The sequence below is a fragment of the Salvelinus alpinus genome, chromosome 37 (assembly GCF_045679555.1).
Source record: "Salvelinus alpinus chromosome 37, SLU_Salpinus.1, whole genome shotgun sequence".
Taxonomy (NCBI): Eukaryota; Metazoa; Chordata; class Actinopteri; order Salmoniformes; family Salmonidae; genus Salvelinus; species Salvelinus alpinus.
The window spans coordinates 7,254,268-7,271,402 of record NC_092122.1 but is presented as its reverse complement, the minus strand read 5'-3'; the positions used below and the strand labels follow the sequence as shown (position 1 = coordinate 7,271,402).

The following is a 17,135-nucleotide window of genomic DNA, read 5'->3' as shown; positions in this document are numbered from 1 at the left end:
CATTTCTAACCAATTTAGGACTCCTCACATTTACATACCTTTTTAGGACCCTGCTTTCCAGACATCATAGAAGTACAGAAATTACACTCATGAGCTAGAAAAAAAATCTAATATGAGGAAATCACCGAAAGTTGCTGACTTCTTGAAAAAAGTTCACTTGTAAGTTTTACCACCTACTGGAGACCGCACATTGCAAATCAAATCAAATCAAATTGGTCAAATACACATGGTTAGTAGACGTTAATGCGAGTGTAGCGAATTGCTTGTGCTCCTAGTTCCGACCGTGAAGTAATATCTAACAAGTAATGTAACAATTTCACAACTACCTTTTACACACAAGTGTAAAGGAATGAATACGAATATGTGCATATAAATATATGAATGAGCGATGGCCGAACGGCATAGGCAAGATGCAGTAGATGGTATAGAGTACAGTATATACATATGAGATGAGTAATGTAGGCTATGTAAACATTATATAAAGTGGCATTGTTTAAGTGACGAGTGATACATTTATTACATCGATATTTGATGCATTCATTCTATTTTATGACTGAAAATATTGCATGTAGAATGCCACAATGATGCAACACGGATGGCAACTCAACGGCTGTAGTGTAGTTCTACTGTAGTGTAGTTCTTCTGTAGTGTAGTTCTACTGTAAAGTATTTAAACTGGAACAACCATTTCAGTCATGGAGTCATTATATCCAAGTATCAGATAAATAGTTTAGAAAAATTTATTTTATTTTTCTGTAACATTCAAAGTCAGCAGGCTTTGTATTCTTGAGACCTTAGTCACTCCAAAAGTGAACAACCCACCTGGGAAAACCTCCCCCAAACAGAGTGAGATGGAGGACATTCATCAACTGCCTATGAGCTTAAGTCAAGTAAGTCCCATTAAATCCTCAGAGGTACACCAAGATAGAAGCATCTTATACACTTATTTTCTCTGATCTGCAACTATTCTGTTGTGTACATAGAACTTTACTGCTCTCCAGTCCCTGTTTACTAGCGCTTGGCCAGAAGCAGCAATGCATTTCTCACAGTCTTGTTTTCCAGGCGTTTTTCCCATTCGGATAAAATTCATCAAGGAATCTTCAACTGCATCCACCTCTATTGTCGACCAAAACCTTTTTGTTCCTTTGGCACCTTTGGAAAGAGATGACATTATGAATGACTACATTAAATAAAGGTTGAGTACAATACAGTATGTGTTCATCTCTGTATTAACTCTACAAGTTTGCAGCTGTATCTGCAGAGTGTGTTGAGGTTAAACTAACAATCCCAACTAAATAACTACATAGATAAGGATGTGAGAGAAGAATGTGCAATGCTGACATCAAGGCAGACTCAATCTGTATGGAATCTAAGCCCATCAAATTGTTTGCAATGTAAACCTTCTAATAAAAGCAATACTTATTAAATTAAGTTCCCTCCCCCAGGAAAAACAATGTAAAGTGTGGTAATCCTTCTGTGTTATCATCTGTCCTGACACACTAGTTCAGATCTAAAGTCTTGACTTGTGTCCAATCCAAACTAATCCGTTCTGTACTGGCATGGTTGGAAATACACCAACTGATGAAGACAGGATTGATCTGGACCAGCACTGTACTATACGTTGACACTACAGAGTGAAAATGCACTGACTGAAGACAGCAGGAAACAGTCTAACCATGTGAGCCTCTCTTTTGTCCCAGCTTTCCCTTGGTCATTGGCTGTTTGGCCCGAATCGCTGACATCTCTCCTGGAAAACATCAGTGGAAAACATGTATTTTTCGAAAAGGACATTGTAATTAAGAATACATCCATATCTATGTAAGGTATAGGCATACCGGTCAGATTTTCTTCATAGGATTTTTCAGATGACTCCTCTCTCTCAGAGTCGTTCTCTGATGAACAAGAGTCTGCAGCCTCATTATTTTCAGCCATGCTTTTTTCTAAAAGATGGCCAAAAGAAGAATGCTAAATTGAGGCAAGCTAAATCTGCGCAAAACAAAAGCTTTGTTTTTATTGTCAGTGTAAACTTTTTGCCATTAAACTAAACACTGGGGGTAAACTTACCACTGGGACTGATGGTTATTTGATCCAGACTTTTCCCCTTGAACTCTGCCAATCTGCCCTGTTCACATGCCATCAGTATTTTACTTATTTTGGCCAACTGAAACGTTCCCTCTGGAAGACGGTAGAACTTTCGATGAATCCGAATGTCGTGACCCAAGAAGTCAGCAAACTGGTCCTGTTCTGTATCATTGAGATTTAACACTCTGGAGAGGGTGGCAACCTGTTTTCGTAGTTTAGTTGATGACAATGCTTCAGGTAACTTGGCACCACATTGTTTGGCATAGGCGCGGATGCAGTCATTCCCCCGAAAATGTGTATCATATCCTGGCCTGGCAAATAAGTCGATATTTCCTTCGCTCACTCCACATGAGCACCGCTCTTTGATAAGCAGCTCTAAAGATTCCACCATCACTGGAGTAAGGATTACAGGCACCTTCCTGCCACGCTTCCCACAGGTTTCAATGCGTTCAAAATGCGCACAGAGGAGTCTCTCAACCTCTGTTAGCGCCACTGCAACATCTTTGTTAAGTGGGGATTTGTCCCTGGAGTGAAATGTTGCCACAGACATCTTTGACACCTCTCCCTCTCTTTTCCTGTTGAAGATAATCATCTGAGGCAGTATCACTTTTGCTAGATTGCTCCATTTTCCTGAGGTTTTCTCATCGCACAGTTGGTTGTAGTATTGTTTCTGCTTTTCATCTAAGTACATGTGTATTTTTTTAACGTCATCTGCTAATGGAATAAGCTGCGGTGTGTTCCATTTCTTCTGTTCAAGTGTACGATATGCAGCAGAAGAGATCATTTCATTACAGCGAAGACGGTAGATGCCTTGGAAGTCTCGGACAAGCTTCAACTTTTCTTCATTCTGGGTAATAAGAACTTCACCCTCCATGATGTCTGCAATTTTCTGGATGCTTTGCCCAAGCTTTGTCGCCAGGGTTGCTTTTTCGAATTTGTTTGTCTTTTCATCATAGCCAGTCACTTCTTTGACAGCTTTTATGATGTGTTGGAAGTGTTTTGGGTTGATATAATCCTTCATCTTTTTCAGTGGTGTCACCTTTCTACCTTTAATCACAAGTCTCCCTAGTTCTCGCAAAGTTTGACGAATGTGCTGGTGTTGTGAGGGGTTCTCCCCTTTCTTGTTGTACATTTTTTCACCCAATGCCAAGATGTATCTGTCTTGTTTTACTGCATGGGCTACATCATCTTGAGCCATGTTACTCACAAGTTTCCATACCTTTTCACTCACTCCTTTAGCAACCGGTTGAGCATTAGCACAGAGCGCCTGTATTCTGGTTTTGCCAGGCATCTCCTTTCGAACGTGTTGTGCTAGTGTGCACCTTGCCACATGCCTCCACATAGATTTGCGTTTAAAGAGCCCATGGCAGGCAAAACAATGCTGATAGTCCTGGTGATTGGTCTTGTCATTACTTGTTTGTTTACATGGTACCAAAACCCCCTTTCCTTCTTTAAGTGCCTGAATGTTGTGTGCCCGATTCCCCTTCTTGCGAAGAAGATTCAGCTGAAGTCTCCTAGCTTTTGATCTCTTTGCAAACCGAAGTGCAGTAGCTACTTCTATTTCATCCCCATGTTTACGTTGTAAATGACGGGCAATTTTGGATTGCGGTTGCTCGCAAAACAGACAGAAGTGCTTTTTTTGGTGGTACTTTTTGGATCCATCTAATTCTGAGACATTCATTACAAGCAATGATTCACTGCTAGTGTTTGACATTGGGGAACTAGTACATCTCTTATAAGTATTTGCATATTGATTCTTTCTCTTGAGTTCTGTTTCTTCATTTGAGCTGTTTTCTTCTGAGGAACTTCTGCATCTCTTGCTAGTCTTCTTGTAGGGATTCCTTCTCTTGACTCCTGCTATTTTATCTGAACTGTCTCCCTCTGAGACTAAATCAACGTGTTTACTGCTGTCCACCCTTGTCTTTGGTTCTGAAAAATCATCAGAATTGTCTTCCTCTGATGATTCTGATGGCCCTGGGACATAATCACCTTCACTGTTGTCAATGCTGGTTATTGAGTCATCAGTCTTGTATCCAAGCATAGCTTTGGTCAACTTGTATTGAAGAAAAAAATTATATTGGATAACTAGACAGATTACAAAGTATTTGGACACCGGCACATTTTGATTAGTTACGACTGTGCTCCTCTACTTGTTTATGTTATAATACTATGAATATGGGATGAAAGTGCAGACTTGCCCATCTTTGATTTACAAAGCTGATTCACAAGAACTTACAGTATGTCTGGTGTTGAATGACACTTTAACTTACGTATATACTGTCTGTTCTGATCAACGGTGGTGCATCATCCAACACAATGACTATCGACCCAGAAGTACTGGCAGCCTCAGAGGTACTGGCAGCTTCGGTGTCTGACATCTAAGGATACAATAAAATGATATTAGTCATGTGCAAATTAGTCAATAGGATATGATAACGATTCAACCATCCCCAGTATCCTCATTCTAAACAACTGACAAACCTGCGCTTCGGGATTTATCTTTTCCTTTTCAAATCTGGCCTCACAAGTTGAACTATGCTTCTTTAGATGTTCCATGCGCCTTCTTAGCCTCGGCAGTGCCTTTGTAAAGGAAGACAAAAAGAATAGTTGAGACTTAATAGAATGACAAGATTGCTCGGCACACAACAGGGGATGGGCTGGGGGACACCAATGACTGTTATCATTGACTAATAGAGGTCCAACAAACATCTATTACAATTTCTGTTTTTTAAAACTACTTTCAAGGGTAAAAAAGCAAGTATAAGCATAACATAAGCACATTCTGCAAGTTCCTGCATGCAACTAAAGCTGAATCTGCTTTTATGGATGGACTAAAAGAGAATCAGTATGAGTGGTTTGGCTAAAGCAAGGCAAGCGTACTCTAAATACTAGGCAAATCAGAAAACATACCGCATTGGTTACTTTGTAGGTTCCTGGACTCTTATCTTCCATTATGTTTTCGATCTTAAAAAATGTGTGTAAGAAATAGGGATTTGGTTAAAGAATCTGCCAATATATGTATATATTTTTTCAAGACAGTGAATTGTCACAGTCCTACCAAAATGGACACTTTCCACAACCCTTATTCTTGTTGTGGTGTTTCACTCTTTTATGTGCAAAAAAAAAAGAACTAGGAACCCCACCACGCCCCTCCCCCCACCCAAACTAATGTCCATGGTTTTCAATAAAAAAAATCTGGTCACTTATTTCTTAATTAGTTTAACATATTTCTTATTTTCATCTGAATTATTTCAATGTAAAAAACGGTATTTGGGTAAGAAAGGGCTATAAAAAACGGGCGCAACTTCAATACATGAATTTAATGAGGGGGTTTAAATATTTTAACACACATACAGGCTTATGACTTGACAAAACAGATGAAAAGGAACTGGCTTTTCTTGCTAGCTTGTTACACTATAGCAATATTATTTTCCAATGCATGTAACATTGTGTTAACCACAATCATGTATTCTAAATCATAGACACGTTTACCAATTATGCTAAACTTATTAGCTAGCTTGCAACCATAGCTAGCATATTTCTTTTTTTAACTACCGGTAGCATGGGTAGCATGCTAACCGTTAGCTAGCACGCTAACCGTTAGCTACCACGCTAACAGTTAGCTAGCACACTAACCGTTAGCAAGCCACAAATAACTATAAGGTAGAAACATGCAAAGTAACAATTGCACATTAATGAATTGTTTGGATAAACCTGCCAATTTCAATGTCATGACGCAGTATATCTGACACAATGCAGCTTTCAGACATCGTCAATGCATGTTGGATTCCACCGAAAGACATACATGACTGACATTAATTCATTAAAAATAAAGACAACGAGAACATGCATTGCTTGTCAATACACCAAATACAATTTTAGCTAAAATATTGGTTAACAGTTTAGTTAATAGCTTACCTTCTTGCATGAATGCAAACATCTGCAACCATCCTCCTCTTCCTTAACACGTGCTGCACAGCTACTCCAGTGGTGATCACGCTCAGGCAGGGACAGGTTTGCCAGGTCAATTTCAATTTTCTATGAGTCTGCTCAAAACCAGCCTTCAAAACCCACCTTCACTAGCACAATTTTAGCAGAATACAGGGAAATTAATGATTTTTTAAAATGCCATGTTGGTAACGTTGCAATATACAACTTCCACCTAGCGACCAAAACCTTTCACCTGCCACAAAGTTTTAAAAGTACAACAATAAACCACAAAATAGTGTACATGGCAACCTTGAGCAGAGATTTATGCTGCAACATGGGGGAGGGGGAACTGTATATTTTATTATTATAATATTTTTATTAACAACACATCGATACAGGAAGTACATATGGGAACACAAGTATATATAAATAATATACAAAGGACGGGGGAGGGGGGGGACTGTGTTGACCTATAAAACCTTTGATAGTTTGGTACTGTTGTGCACTTTGCAGTGGGGGAGGGGCAGGACCTCAAGCGGAAATTATGGCCAGTAGATATGCATAACAATGATTCCATCAGCCCAGATTTCTGAATATGTCTGCAATGTTATTACTGTTAGCCACATTTCCTTAGACAATTTGGGTTTGTAGCTTACACAATCAGTATCAGTGAGGTGTTAAGTGCAGCTACTTGAATGGTCTGTACATGAAAGATGGAGTGGTGGATATGTACATTTTTCACTGGGGAGACTTGCTGACACAAAAGTAGCTTATGGCAGGTTAAGATTCGATCTAGCAACCTAACCCATCAGCAATCAGATTAATTACCTGCCCACAGACCACTCAAACAGCCTACTGATATTAACAGCCATCTCTCACTATAGGCACTCAGCTACTCTCACAATCTCTCTTTCTCTCTTATAACAGGCCTTTTTTTAATCATATTTGCATTTATCTTCCACTAGATCCCTGGTTTCACAATGTGGAATAAAATTTAATGATAATACGTGATTTCAGGTTTGTACTGCTGTGAAGACGTAGGCCTTTACATCAGCATTGATCTCTTTGCAAAAAGCCTCAAGAAAACTCATAATAACATTGGGTAGCTGATGGGTAGCTGATGTTCATATCTTAAAGGACAAGTCCCTATAAGCCTTTGTCAGGAATCAGGACTGGGTTAATAAAGCCAACGCAACTGCATGTTTTACAAATGGTAGGCTATCAAATGTTAGGCCTAGTTATAAAATGACATTATAGGCCAACATTGTACACTATAGGCCTATTTCTTTTCCGGGTAGGAGAAGGTCTATTGCAGACTTGCCTAGTGCGGCAAAATGGCCGAAACATGGCCTGGTCATGGATGAAAAGCACATTTTCAAACTGGGGTAGAACTGAGGGAATATAAGGCAGACCCCAGGATTTCAGCTTCCTGTGTTAGCTGTTGTAATCCTCTTGCTTAGTATATTTGTAGAAAGCCTCACCCCAACAGAGAGTTATGGGGAGGGAGGTATAATCAAAATGTCTGCTTAATGCTTTTGAGGGAGCAGCAGAAAAGTGTACCCAACCTGGGGTACAACTTGCTAGAATTGGTAGTTGAAGCAGTAGTAGTAGCCATGTAATGGCAGCAGTGTTGTAGTTGAGTCACAAAAGCATAAGTCCGAGTCAATTCACAAGACCCTATGGCTACTCTGAGTTGAGTCAAAGTCACCAATGTTGGAGTCAGGAGTCGAGTCACAAGTCCCTATGGCTGAAATCAGAGTCCCACTGTTTGGTCCAAGAGTTCAAGTCTAAGACAATGGGTCCATATTAACTTAATATTAAGTTATTAACCCAGTCAGATATTGGCAGGAGGAATTTGATCAATCATTTTTCATATCCCCTTTCTTTCTGTGCCAACAAATGTTTATATGCTACAGGTAAACCAGATTGTCAGCTAGCTAGCTAATTAGGTAACATGTTGAACATGGTGTGGCTGCACAGCTTCTTCATATTTGATGTAGTCTAAATAGAAACTGAAAGACACAGACAGACATATACACCTCTATAAACTATACTGAAGTCAGATATTAGTGTGTATGTGCACATTCTGTGGAGGTCAACTAGATCTGTTAAAAGGTCTACAGCAACAACACATTTTATGTTTGTGTTAGAGAGCACATAACATGCCTATCTGAATTTAACTTAATCATTTGAAATCACATATTTCAATGTTAAGCTTTGATTTGTAACATATTAACTGTTTTTCAGTGCATAGTAGTCTACAAGAGTCTGTAGAACAGGCTCATATTAGTGGTACAGTTGAGTGAGAATTCCAGCCAGCAGTTGAAATTTTGATACATTGTATGACACGCCCTACACTACAGCCAATCATTGAGCAGCCTCCCATCCCCTTCTCTGCTCCCATCCCCCTCTCCTTTACCAGGTCATATGCTGTATATTAAGGCCACATATAAGTATTAATGAACAAACAGCTATAGACAGTACTGAAGTCAGATATTAGTGGCTAAGGTTAACATTCTGTGGTCAACTGCTCCTAGATCTGTTAAAAGGTCTACAGCAACAACACATTTTATGTTTGTGTTAGAGAGCACATAACATGCCTATCTGAATTTAACTTAATCATTTGAAATCACATATTTCAATGTTAAGCTTTGATTTGTAACATATTAACTGTTTTTCAGTGCATAGTAGTCTACAAGAGTCTGTAGAACAGGCTCATATTAGTGGTACAGTTGAGTGAGAATTCCAGCCAGCAGTTGAAATCCACCCACAACCACAAAGTCATATACACTGCTCAAAAAAATAAAGGGAACACTAAAATAACACATCCTAGATCTGAATGAATGAAATATTCTTATTAAATACTTTTTTTCTTTACATAGTTAAATGTGCTGACAACAAAATCACACAAAAATGGTCAATGGAAATCAAATTTATCAACCCATGGAGGTCTGGATTTGGAGTCACACTCAAAATTAAAGTGGAAAACCACAATACAGGCTGATCCAACTTTGATGTAATGTCCTTAAAACAAGTCAAAATGAGGCTCAGTAGTGTGTGTGGCCTCCACGTGCCTGTATGACCTTCCTACAACGCCTGGGCATGCTCCTGATGAGGTGGCGGATGGTCTCCTGAGGGATCTCCTCCCAGACCTGGACTAAAGCATCCGCCAACTCCTGGACAGTCTGTGGTGCAACGTGGCGTTGGTGGATGGAGCGAGACATGATGTCCCAGATGTGCTCAATTGGATTCAGGTCTGGGGAACGGGCGGGCCAGTCCATAGCATCAATGCCTTCCTCTTGCAGGAACTGCTGACACACTCCAGCCACATGAGGTCTAGCATTGTCTTGCATTAGGAGGAACCCAGGGCCAACAGCACCAGCATATGGTCTCACAAGGGGTCTGAGGATCTCATCTCGGTACCTAATGGCAGTCAGGCTACCTCTGGCGAGCACATGGAGGGCTGTGTGGCCCCCCAAAGAAATGCCACCCCACACCATGACTGACCCACCGCCAAACCGGTCATGCTGGAGGATGTTGCAGGCAGCAGAACGTTCTCCACAGCGTCTCCAGACTCTGTCACGTCTGTCACATGTGCTCAGTGTGAACCTGCTTTCATCTGTGAAGAGCACTGGGCGCCAGTGGCAAATTTGCCAATCTTGGTGTTCTCTGGCAAATGCCAAACGTCCTGCACGGTGTTGGGCTGTAAGCACAACCCCCACCTGTGGACGTCGGGCCCTCATACCACCCTCATGGAGTCTGTTTCTGACCGTTTGAGCAGACACATGCACATTTGTGGCCTGCTGGAGGTCATTTTGCAGGGCTCTGGCAGTGCTCCTAATACTCCTCCTTGCACAAAGGCGGAGGTAGCGGTCCTGCTGCTGGGTTGTTGCCCTCCTACGGCCTCCTCCACGTCTCCTGATGTACTGGCCTGTCTCCTGGTAGCGCCTCCATGCTCTGGACACTACGCTGACAGACACAGCAAACCTTTTTGCCACAGCTCGCATTGATGTGCCATCCTGGATGAGCTGCACTACCTGAGCCACTTGTGTGGGTTGTAGACTCCGTCTCATGCTACCACTAGAGTGAAAGCACCGCCAGCATTCAAAAGTGAACAAAACATCACCCAGGAAGCATAGGAACTGAGAAGTGGTCTGTGGTCACCACCAGCAGAACCACTCCTTTATTGGGGGTGTCTTGCTAATTGCCTATAATTTCCACATGTTGTCTATTCCATTTGCACAACAGCATGTGAAATTTATTGTCAATCAGTGTTGCTTCCTAAGTGGACAGTTTGATTTCACAGAAGTGTGATTGACTTGGAGTTACATTGTGTTGTTTAAGTGTTCCCTTTATTTTTTTGAGCAGTGTATATTAAGGCCAAATATAAGTCTTAATGAAGAAACTGCTATAGACAATACTGAAGTAAGATATTAGTGGCTCATGTTAACATTATGTGGAGGTCAACTGATCCTAGATCTGTGACTTTAAGTGCCTAAAGCCAACTCTAATATACAGTACCAGTCAAAAGTTTGGACACACAAACTCATTTAAGGGTTTTTCTTTATTTTTACTATTTTCTACATTGTAGAATAATAGTGAAAACATCAAAACTGAGAATAATACATATGGAATCATGTTGTAACCAAAAAAGTGTTAAACAACTCAAAATATATTTTATATTTGAGATTCTTCAAACCCTTTGCCTTGATGACAGCTTTGCACACTCTTGGCATTCTCTCACCCAGCTACACCTGGAATGCTTTTCCAGCAGTCTTGAAGGAGTTCTCACATATGCTGAGTACTTGTTGGTTGCTTTTCCTTCACTCTACGGTCCAACTCATCCCAAACCATCTCAATTGGGTTGAGGTCGGCTGATTGTGGAGGCCAGGTCATCTGATGCAGCACTCCATCACTCTCCTTGGTCAAATAGCCCTTACACAGCCTGGAGGTGAGTTTTGGGTCATTGTCCTTTTGAAAAATAAATGATATCCCCACTAAGCGCAGACAAGATGGGATGGTGTATCGCTGCAGAATGCTGTGGTAGCCATGCTGGTTAAGTGTGCCTTGAATTCTAAATAAATCTCTGACAGTGTCACCAGCAAAGCACCACCACACCTCATTCTCCATGCTTCACGGTGGGAACCACACATGCATAGATAATCCGTTCACCTGCTCTGCGTCTCACAAAGACACAGTTGGACCCAAACATTTCAAATTTGGACTCATCAGACCAAAGGACAGATTTCCACCGGTCTAATGTCCATTGCTAGAGTTTCTTGGGCCAAACAAGTCTCTTCTTATTTTTGGTGTCCTTTAGTAGTGGTTTCTTTGCAGAAATTCGGCCATGAAGGCCTGATTCACGCATTCTCCTCTGAACAGTTGATGTTACTTGAACTCTGGGAAGCATTTATTTGGGCTGCAATCTGAGGCTGGTAACTCTAATGAACTCATCCTCTGCAGCAGAGGTAACTCTGGTTCTTCCTTTCCTGTGGCGGTCCTCATGAGAGCCAGTTTAATTATAGCGTTTGATGGTTTTTGTGACTGCACTTGAAGAAACTTTTAAAAAGTTATTGACATTTTCCTCATTGACTGACCTTCATGCCTTAAAGTAATGATGGACTGTTGTCTCTGTTTGCTTACTTGCGCTGTTCTTGCCATAATAGGGACTTGGTATTTTACCAAATAGAGCTATCTTCTGTATACCACCCCTACCTTGTCACAACACAACTGATTGGCTCAAACGCATTAAGAAAGAAAGAAATTCCACAAATGTACTTTTAACAAGGCACACCTGTTAATTGAAATGCATTCCAGGTGACTACCTTATGAAGCTGTCAAGAGTGTGCGAAGAGAGTGCCAAGAGTGTGCGAAGCTGTCATCAAGGCAAAGGGTGTTTACTTAAAATAATGTCAAATCTCAAATATATTTTTATTTGTTTATTAACACTTTTTTGGTTACTATGTGATTCCATATGTGTTATTTCATAGTTTTGATGTCTACAATATTATTCTACAATGTAGAAAATAGTAAAAATATAGAATCCCTTGAATGAGTATGTGTGTCCAAACATTTGACTGGTACTGTATATATATTTTGCGGTTGGCTAAAGCCTCAAGTATGAAGGTAGGGTGGCCACGCCCATGTCGTTTATGAACTTTATGGGGCCTAAGGCCATTTCTAATATATAGATGCTGCTATTGGCTCAGTATTCAAGTATGATGTCGGGAGTGCCACGTTGTGCCACCCAGTTAAGTTACAATTGTCCAGGGGCAAGCCTTCTTATATCAATGGTCTGATTAGCTCGAGACTCACATACGCATCTCCCCTCATTGCCATAGACATGTTTAAGCTATGACCCCCTAGACAAATCCCCTCAATAGCTTTGAAGACTAGAAATGTACGAATACCCTTAGTTAGATAGAATTTGTAAACGTTCCAAAAAGGGCCAAAAAAACCGGATAAAAATCTGTTTTTATAATATGTACCGGTTCATGAGGGTTGCCTAATCACACACATGACATTTTAGAAAGATGTGACCTTTTTAACCATTTGAAACAGCCCCTATGACCCCAATTCAAGGCACTTCCGGTTGTCACAGGAAGCTGAAAATAAACACATATCCTCATTGGGGTAGGCTTTTACAGAATCCTGAGTTTCAAGTCTTCACGTTAAGAACTGACTGATTTACAGAGGGTTGAACTCAGTGTTTATACAAACTGCAGGTTGGGTATATCAAAACCACTTTTAGGGTAATTTAACCACTTCCGGTTGCTCTAGGAAGCTTAAACTCAACACAGGTAATCCTCATAGTGGCCTGATGGATTGTCATTGAAGACAGCTTGAGATGGCAATCATAACCCACATAGGCATCAGGTTGAATTTAGTGCAGCAGGCAATGTATTCCTATGGGGAGAGATGTCAATGTAAACTGTTAGAAGAAAACACCCTGTTTTCACTGTTAAGGGTTAATTCCACACTGTCAAGGTTAGGCTTGCACAGATCGGGAGGACCTTGGGAAGGTTCCTGTGATTGAATTGTGCTTCTAGCCTCAACGGTTCTGCCGCTGTCACCCAAAAGCACCTCACATTTAGGTCAGGCTTCGTTTTGGGCCTTGTGCTAAGACCTTTCTGGATGTCAATATCGTTCCCCAAAAACGTCAGAGACAGCTGCTCTTCACATATGTGGCTCTGTATATGGCCCCCAACCATAATCTGGAAATATATTAAATTCAGACTATACATGGATACATAGCACTACCTAGGTGGAACTTGTAAGTCCTCCAAAAAGAGCCAAAAAAAACGGATAAAAATCTGTTTTTATAATATGTACCGGTTCATGAGGGTTGCCTAATCACACACATGACATTTTAGAAAGATGTGACCTTTTTAACCCTTTGAAACAGCCCCTATGACCCCAATTCAAGGCACTTCCGGTTGTCACAGGAAGCTGAAAATAAACACATATCCTCATTGGGGTAGGCTTTTACAGAATCCTGAGTTTCAAGTCTTCACGTTAAGAACTGACTGATTTACAGAGGGTTGAACTCAGTGTTTATACAAACTGCAGGTTGGGTATATCAAAACCACTTTTAGGGTAATTTAACCACTTCCGGTTGCTCTAGGAAGCTTAAACTCAACACAGGTAATCCTCATAGTGGCCTGATGGATTGTCATTGAAGACAGCTTGAGATGGCAATCATAACCCACATAGGCATCAGGTTGAATTTAGTGCAGCAGGCAATGTATTCCTATGGGGAGAGATGTCAATGTAAACTGTTAGAAGAAAACACCCTGTTTTCACTGTTAAGGGTTAATTCCACACTGTCAAGGTTAGGCTTGCACAGATCGGGAGGACCTTGGGAAGGTTCCTGTGATTGAATTGTGCTTCTAGCCTCAACGGTTCTGCCGCTGTCACCCAAAAGCACCTCACATTTAGGTCAGGCTTCGTTTTGGGCCTTGTGCTAAGACCTTTCTGGATGTCAATATCGTTCCCCAAAAACGTCAGAGACAGCTGCTCTTCACATATGTGGCTCTGTATATGGCCCCCAACCATAATCTGGAAATATATTAAATTCAGACTATACATGGATACATAGCACTACCTAGGTGGAACTTGTAAGTCCTCCAAAAAGAGCCAAAAAAAACGGATAAAAATCTGTTTTTATAATATGTACCGGTTCATGAGGGTTGCCTAATCACACACATGACATTTTAGAAAGATGTGACCTTTTTAACCCTTTGAAACAGCCCCTATGACCCCAATTCAAGGCACTTCCGGTTGTCACAGGAAGCTGAAAATAAACACATATCCTCATTGGGGTAGGCTTTTACAGAATCCTGAGTTTCAAGTCTTCACGTTAAGAACTGACTGATTTACAGAGGGTTGAACTCAGTGTTTATACAAACTGCAGGTTGGGTATATCAAAACCACTTTTAGGGTAATTTAACCACTTCCGGTTGCTCTAGGAAGCTTAAACTCAACACAGGTAATCCTCATAGTGGCCTGATGGATTGTCATTGAAGACAGCTTGAGATGGCAATCATAACCCACATAGGCATCAGGTTGAATTTAGTGCAGCAGGCAATGTATTCCTATGGGGAGAGATGTCAATGTAAACTGTTAGAAGAAAACACCCTGTTTTCACTGTTAAGGGTTAATTCCACACTGTCAAGGTTAGGCTTGCACAGATCGGGAGGACCTTGGGAAGGTTCCTGTGATTGAATTGTGCTTCTAGCCTCAACGGTTCTGCCGCTGTCACCCAAAAGCACCTCACATTTAGGTCAGGCTTCGTTTTGGGCCTTGTGCTAAGACCTTTCTGGATGTCAATATCGTTCCCCAAAAACGTCAGAGACAGCTGCTCTTCACATATGTGGCTCTGTATATGGCCCCCAACCATAATCTGGAAATATATTAAATTCAGACTATACATGGATACATAGCACTACCTAGGTGGAACTTGTAAGTCCTCCAAAAAGAGCCAAAAAAAACGGATAAAAATCTGTTTTTATAATATGTACCGGTTCATGAGGGTTGCCTAATCACACACATGACATTTTAGAAAGATGTGACCTTTTTAACCCTTTGAAACAGCCCCTATGACCCCAATTCAAGGCACTTCCGGTTGTCACAGGAAGCTGAAAATAAACACATATCCTCATTGGGGTAGGCTTTTACAGAATCCTGAGTTTCAAGTCTTCACGTTAAGAACTGACTGATTTACAGAGGGTTGAACTCAGTGTTTATACAAACTGCAGGTTGGGTATATCAAAACCACTTTTAGGGTAATTTAACCACTTCCGGTTGCTCTAGGAAGCTTAAACTCAACACAGGTAATCCTCATAGTGGCCTGATGGATTGTCATTGAAGACAGCTTGAGATGGCAATCATAACCCACATAGGCATCAGGTTGAATTTAGTGCAGCAGGCAATGTATTCCTATGGGGAGAGATGTCAATGTAAACTGTTAGAAGAAAACACCCTGTTTTCACTGTTAAGGGTTAATTCCACACTGTCAAGGTTAGGCTTGCACAGATCGGGAGGACCTTGGGAAGGTTCCTGTGATTGAATTGTGCTTCTAGCCTCAACGGTTCTGCCGCTGTCACCCAAAAGCACCTCACATTTAGGTCAGGCTTCGTTTTGGGCCTTGTGCTAAGACCTTTCTGGATGTCAATATCGTTCCCCAAAAACGTCAGAGACAGCTGCTCTTCACATATGTGGCTCTGTATATGGCCCCCAACCATAATCTGGAAATATATTAAATTCAGACTATACATGGATACATAGCACTACCTAGGTGGAACTTGTAAGTCCTCCAAAAAGAGCCAAAAAAAACGGATAAAAATCTGTTTTTATAATATGTACCGGTTCATGAGGGTTGCCTAATCACACACATGACATTTTAGAAAGATGTGACCTTTTTAACCCTTTGAAACAGCCCCTATGACCCCAATTCAAGGCACTTCCGGTTGTCACAGGAAGCTGAAAATAAACACATATCCTCATTGGGGTAGGCTTTTACAGAATCCTGAGTTTCAAGTCTTCACGTTAAGAACTGACTGATTTACAGAGGGTTGAACTCAGTGTTTATACAAACTGCAGGTTGGGTATATCAAAACCACTTTTAGGGTAATTTAACCACTTCCGGTTGCTCTAGGAAGCTTAAACTCAACACAGGTAATCCTCATAGTGGCCTGATGGATTGTCATTGAAGACAGCTTGAGATGGCAATCATAACCCACATAGGCATCAGGTTGAATTTAGTGCAGCAGGCAATGTATTCCTATGGGGAGAGATGTCAATGTAAACTGTTAGAAGAAAACACCCTGTTTTCACTGTTAAGGGTTAATTCCACACTGTCAAGGTTAGGCTTGCACAGATCGGGAGGACCTTGGGAAGGTTCCTGTGATTGAATTGTGCTTCTAGCCTCAACGGTTCTGCCGCTGTCACCCAAAAGCACCTCACATTTAGGTCAGGCTTCGTTTTGGGCCTTGTGCTAAGACCTTTCTGGATGTCAATATCGTTCCCCAAAAACGTCAGAGACAGCTGCTCTTCACATATGTGGCTCTGTATATGGCCCCCAACCATAATCTGGAAATATATTAAATTCAGACTATACATGGATACATAGCACTACCTAGGTGGAACTTGTAAGTCCTCCAAAAAGAGCCAAAAAAAACGGATAAAAATCTGTTTTTATAATATGTACCGGTTCATGAGGGTTGCCTAATCACACACATGACATTTTAGAAAGATGTGACCTTTTTAACCCTTTGAAACAGCCCCTATGACCCCAATTCAAGGCACTTCCGGTTGTCACAGGAAGCTGAAAATAAACACATATCCTCATTGGGGTAGGCTTTTACAGAATCCTGAGTTTCAAGTCTTCACGTTAAGAACTGACTGATTTACAGAGGGTTGAACTCAGTGTTTATACAAACTGCAGGTTGGGTATATCAAAACCACTTTTAGGGTAATTTAACCACTTCCGGTTGCTCTAGGAAGCTTAAACTCAACACAGGTAATCCTCATAGTGGCCTGATGGATTGTCATTGAAGACAGCTTGAGATGGCAATCATAACCCACATAGGCATCAGGTTGAATTTAGTGCAGCAGGCAATGTAT

At 41.1% G+C, this 17,135-nt stretch overlaps 2 protein-coding genes across 7 annotated transcripts in view; both read right to left on the bottom strand.

Annotated features, from left to right (window-relative positions):
- Positions 1-17,135, bottom strand: part of LOC139565626 (actin nucleation-promoting factor WASL-like) — a 66,808-nt gene that overhangs the window by 30,273 nt on the left and 19,400 nt on the right. The window lies entirely within an intron of this gene.
- On the bottom strand, positions 729-8,518 carry LOC139565625 (uncharacterized). Of its 4 annotated transcripts, XM_071386071.1 has the most exons (8): positions 6,000-8,518; positions 4,992-5,045; positions 4,563-4,661; positions 4,352-4,459; positions 2,064-4,134; positions 1,835-1,939; positions 1,675-1,746; positions 729-1,151 (listed from the first exon to the last, which is right to left on the bottom strand). In XM_071386071.1, the coding sequence occupies exons 2-8, from the start codon at positions 5,031-5,033 to the stop codon at positions 943-945; spliced, it is 2,706 nt and encodes a 901-aa protein (XP_071242172.1). In that variant the 5' UTR covers positions 5,034-5,045; positions 6,000-8,518; the 3' UTR covers positions 729-942. The 4 variants fall into 4 exon arrangements, with proteins under 4 accessions (XP_071242172.1, XP_071242174.1, XP_071242173.1 ...); XM_071386073.1 differs by lacking the exon at positions 4,992-5,045; XM_071386072.1 differs by lacking the exon at positions 6,000-8,518 and having other exon boundaries at positions 4,992-5,989.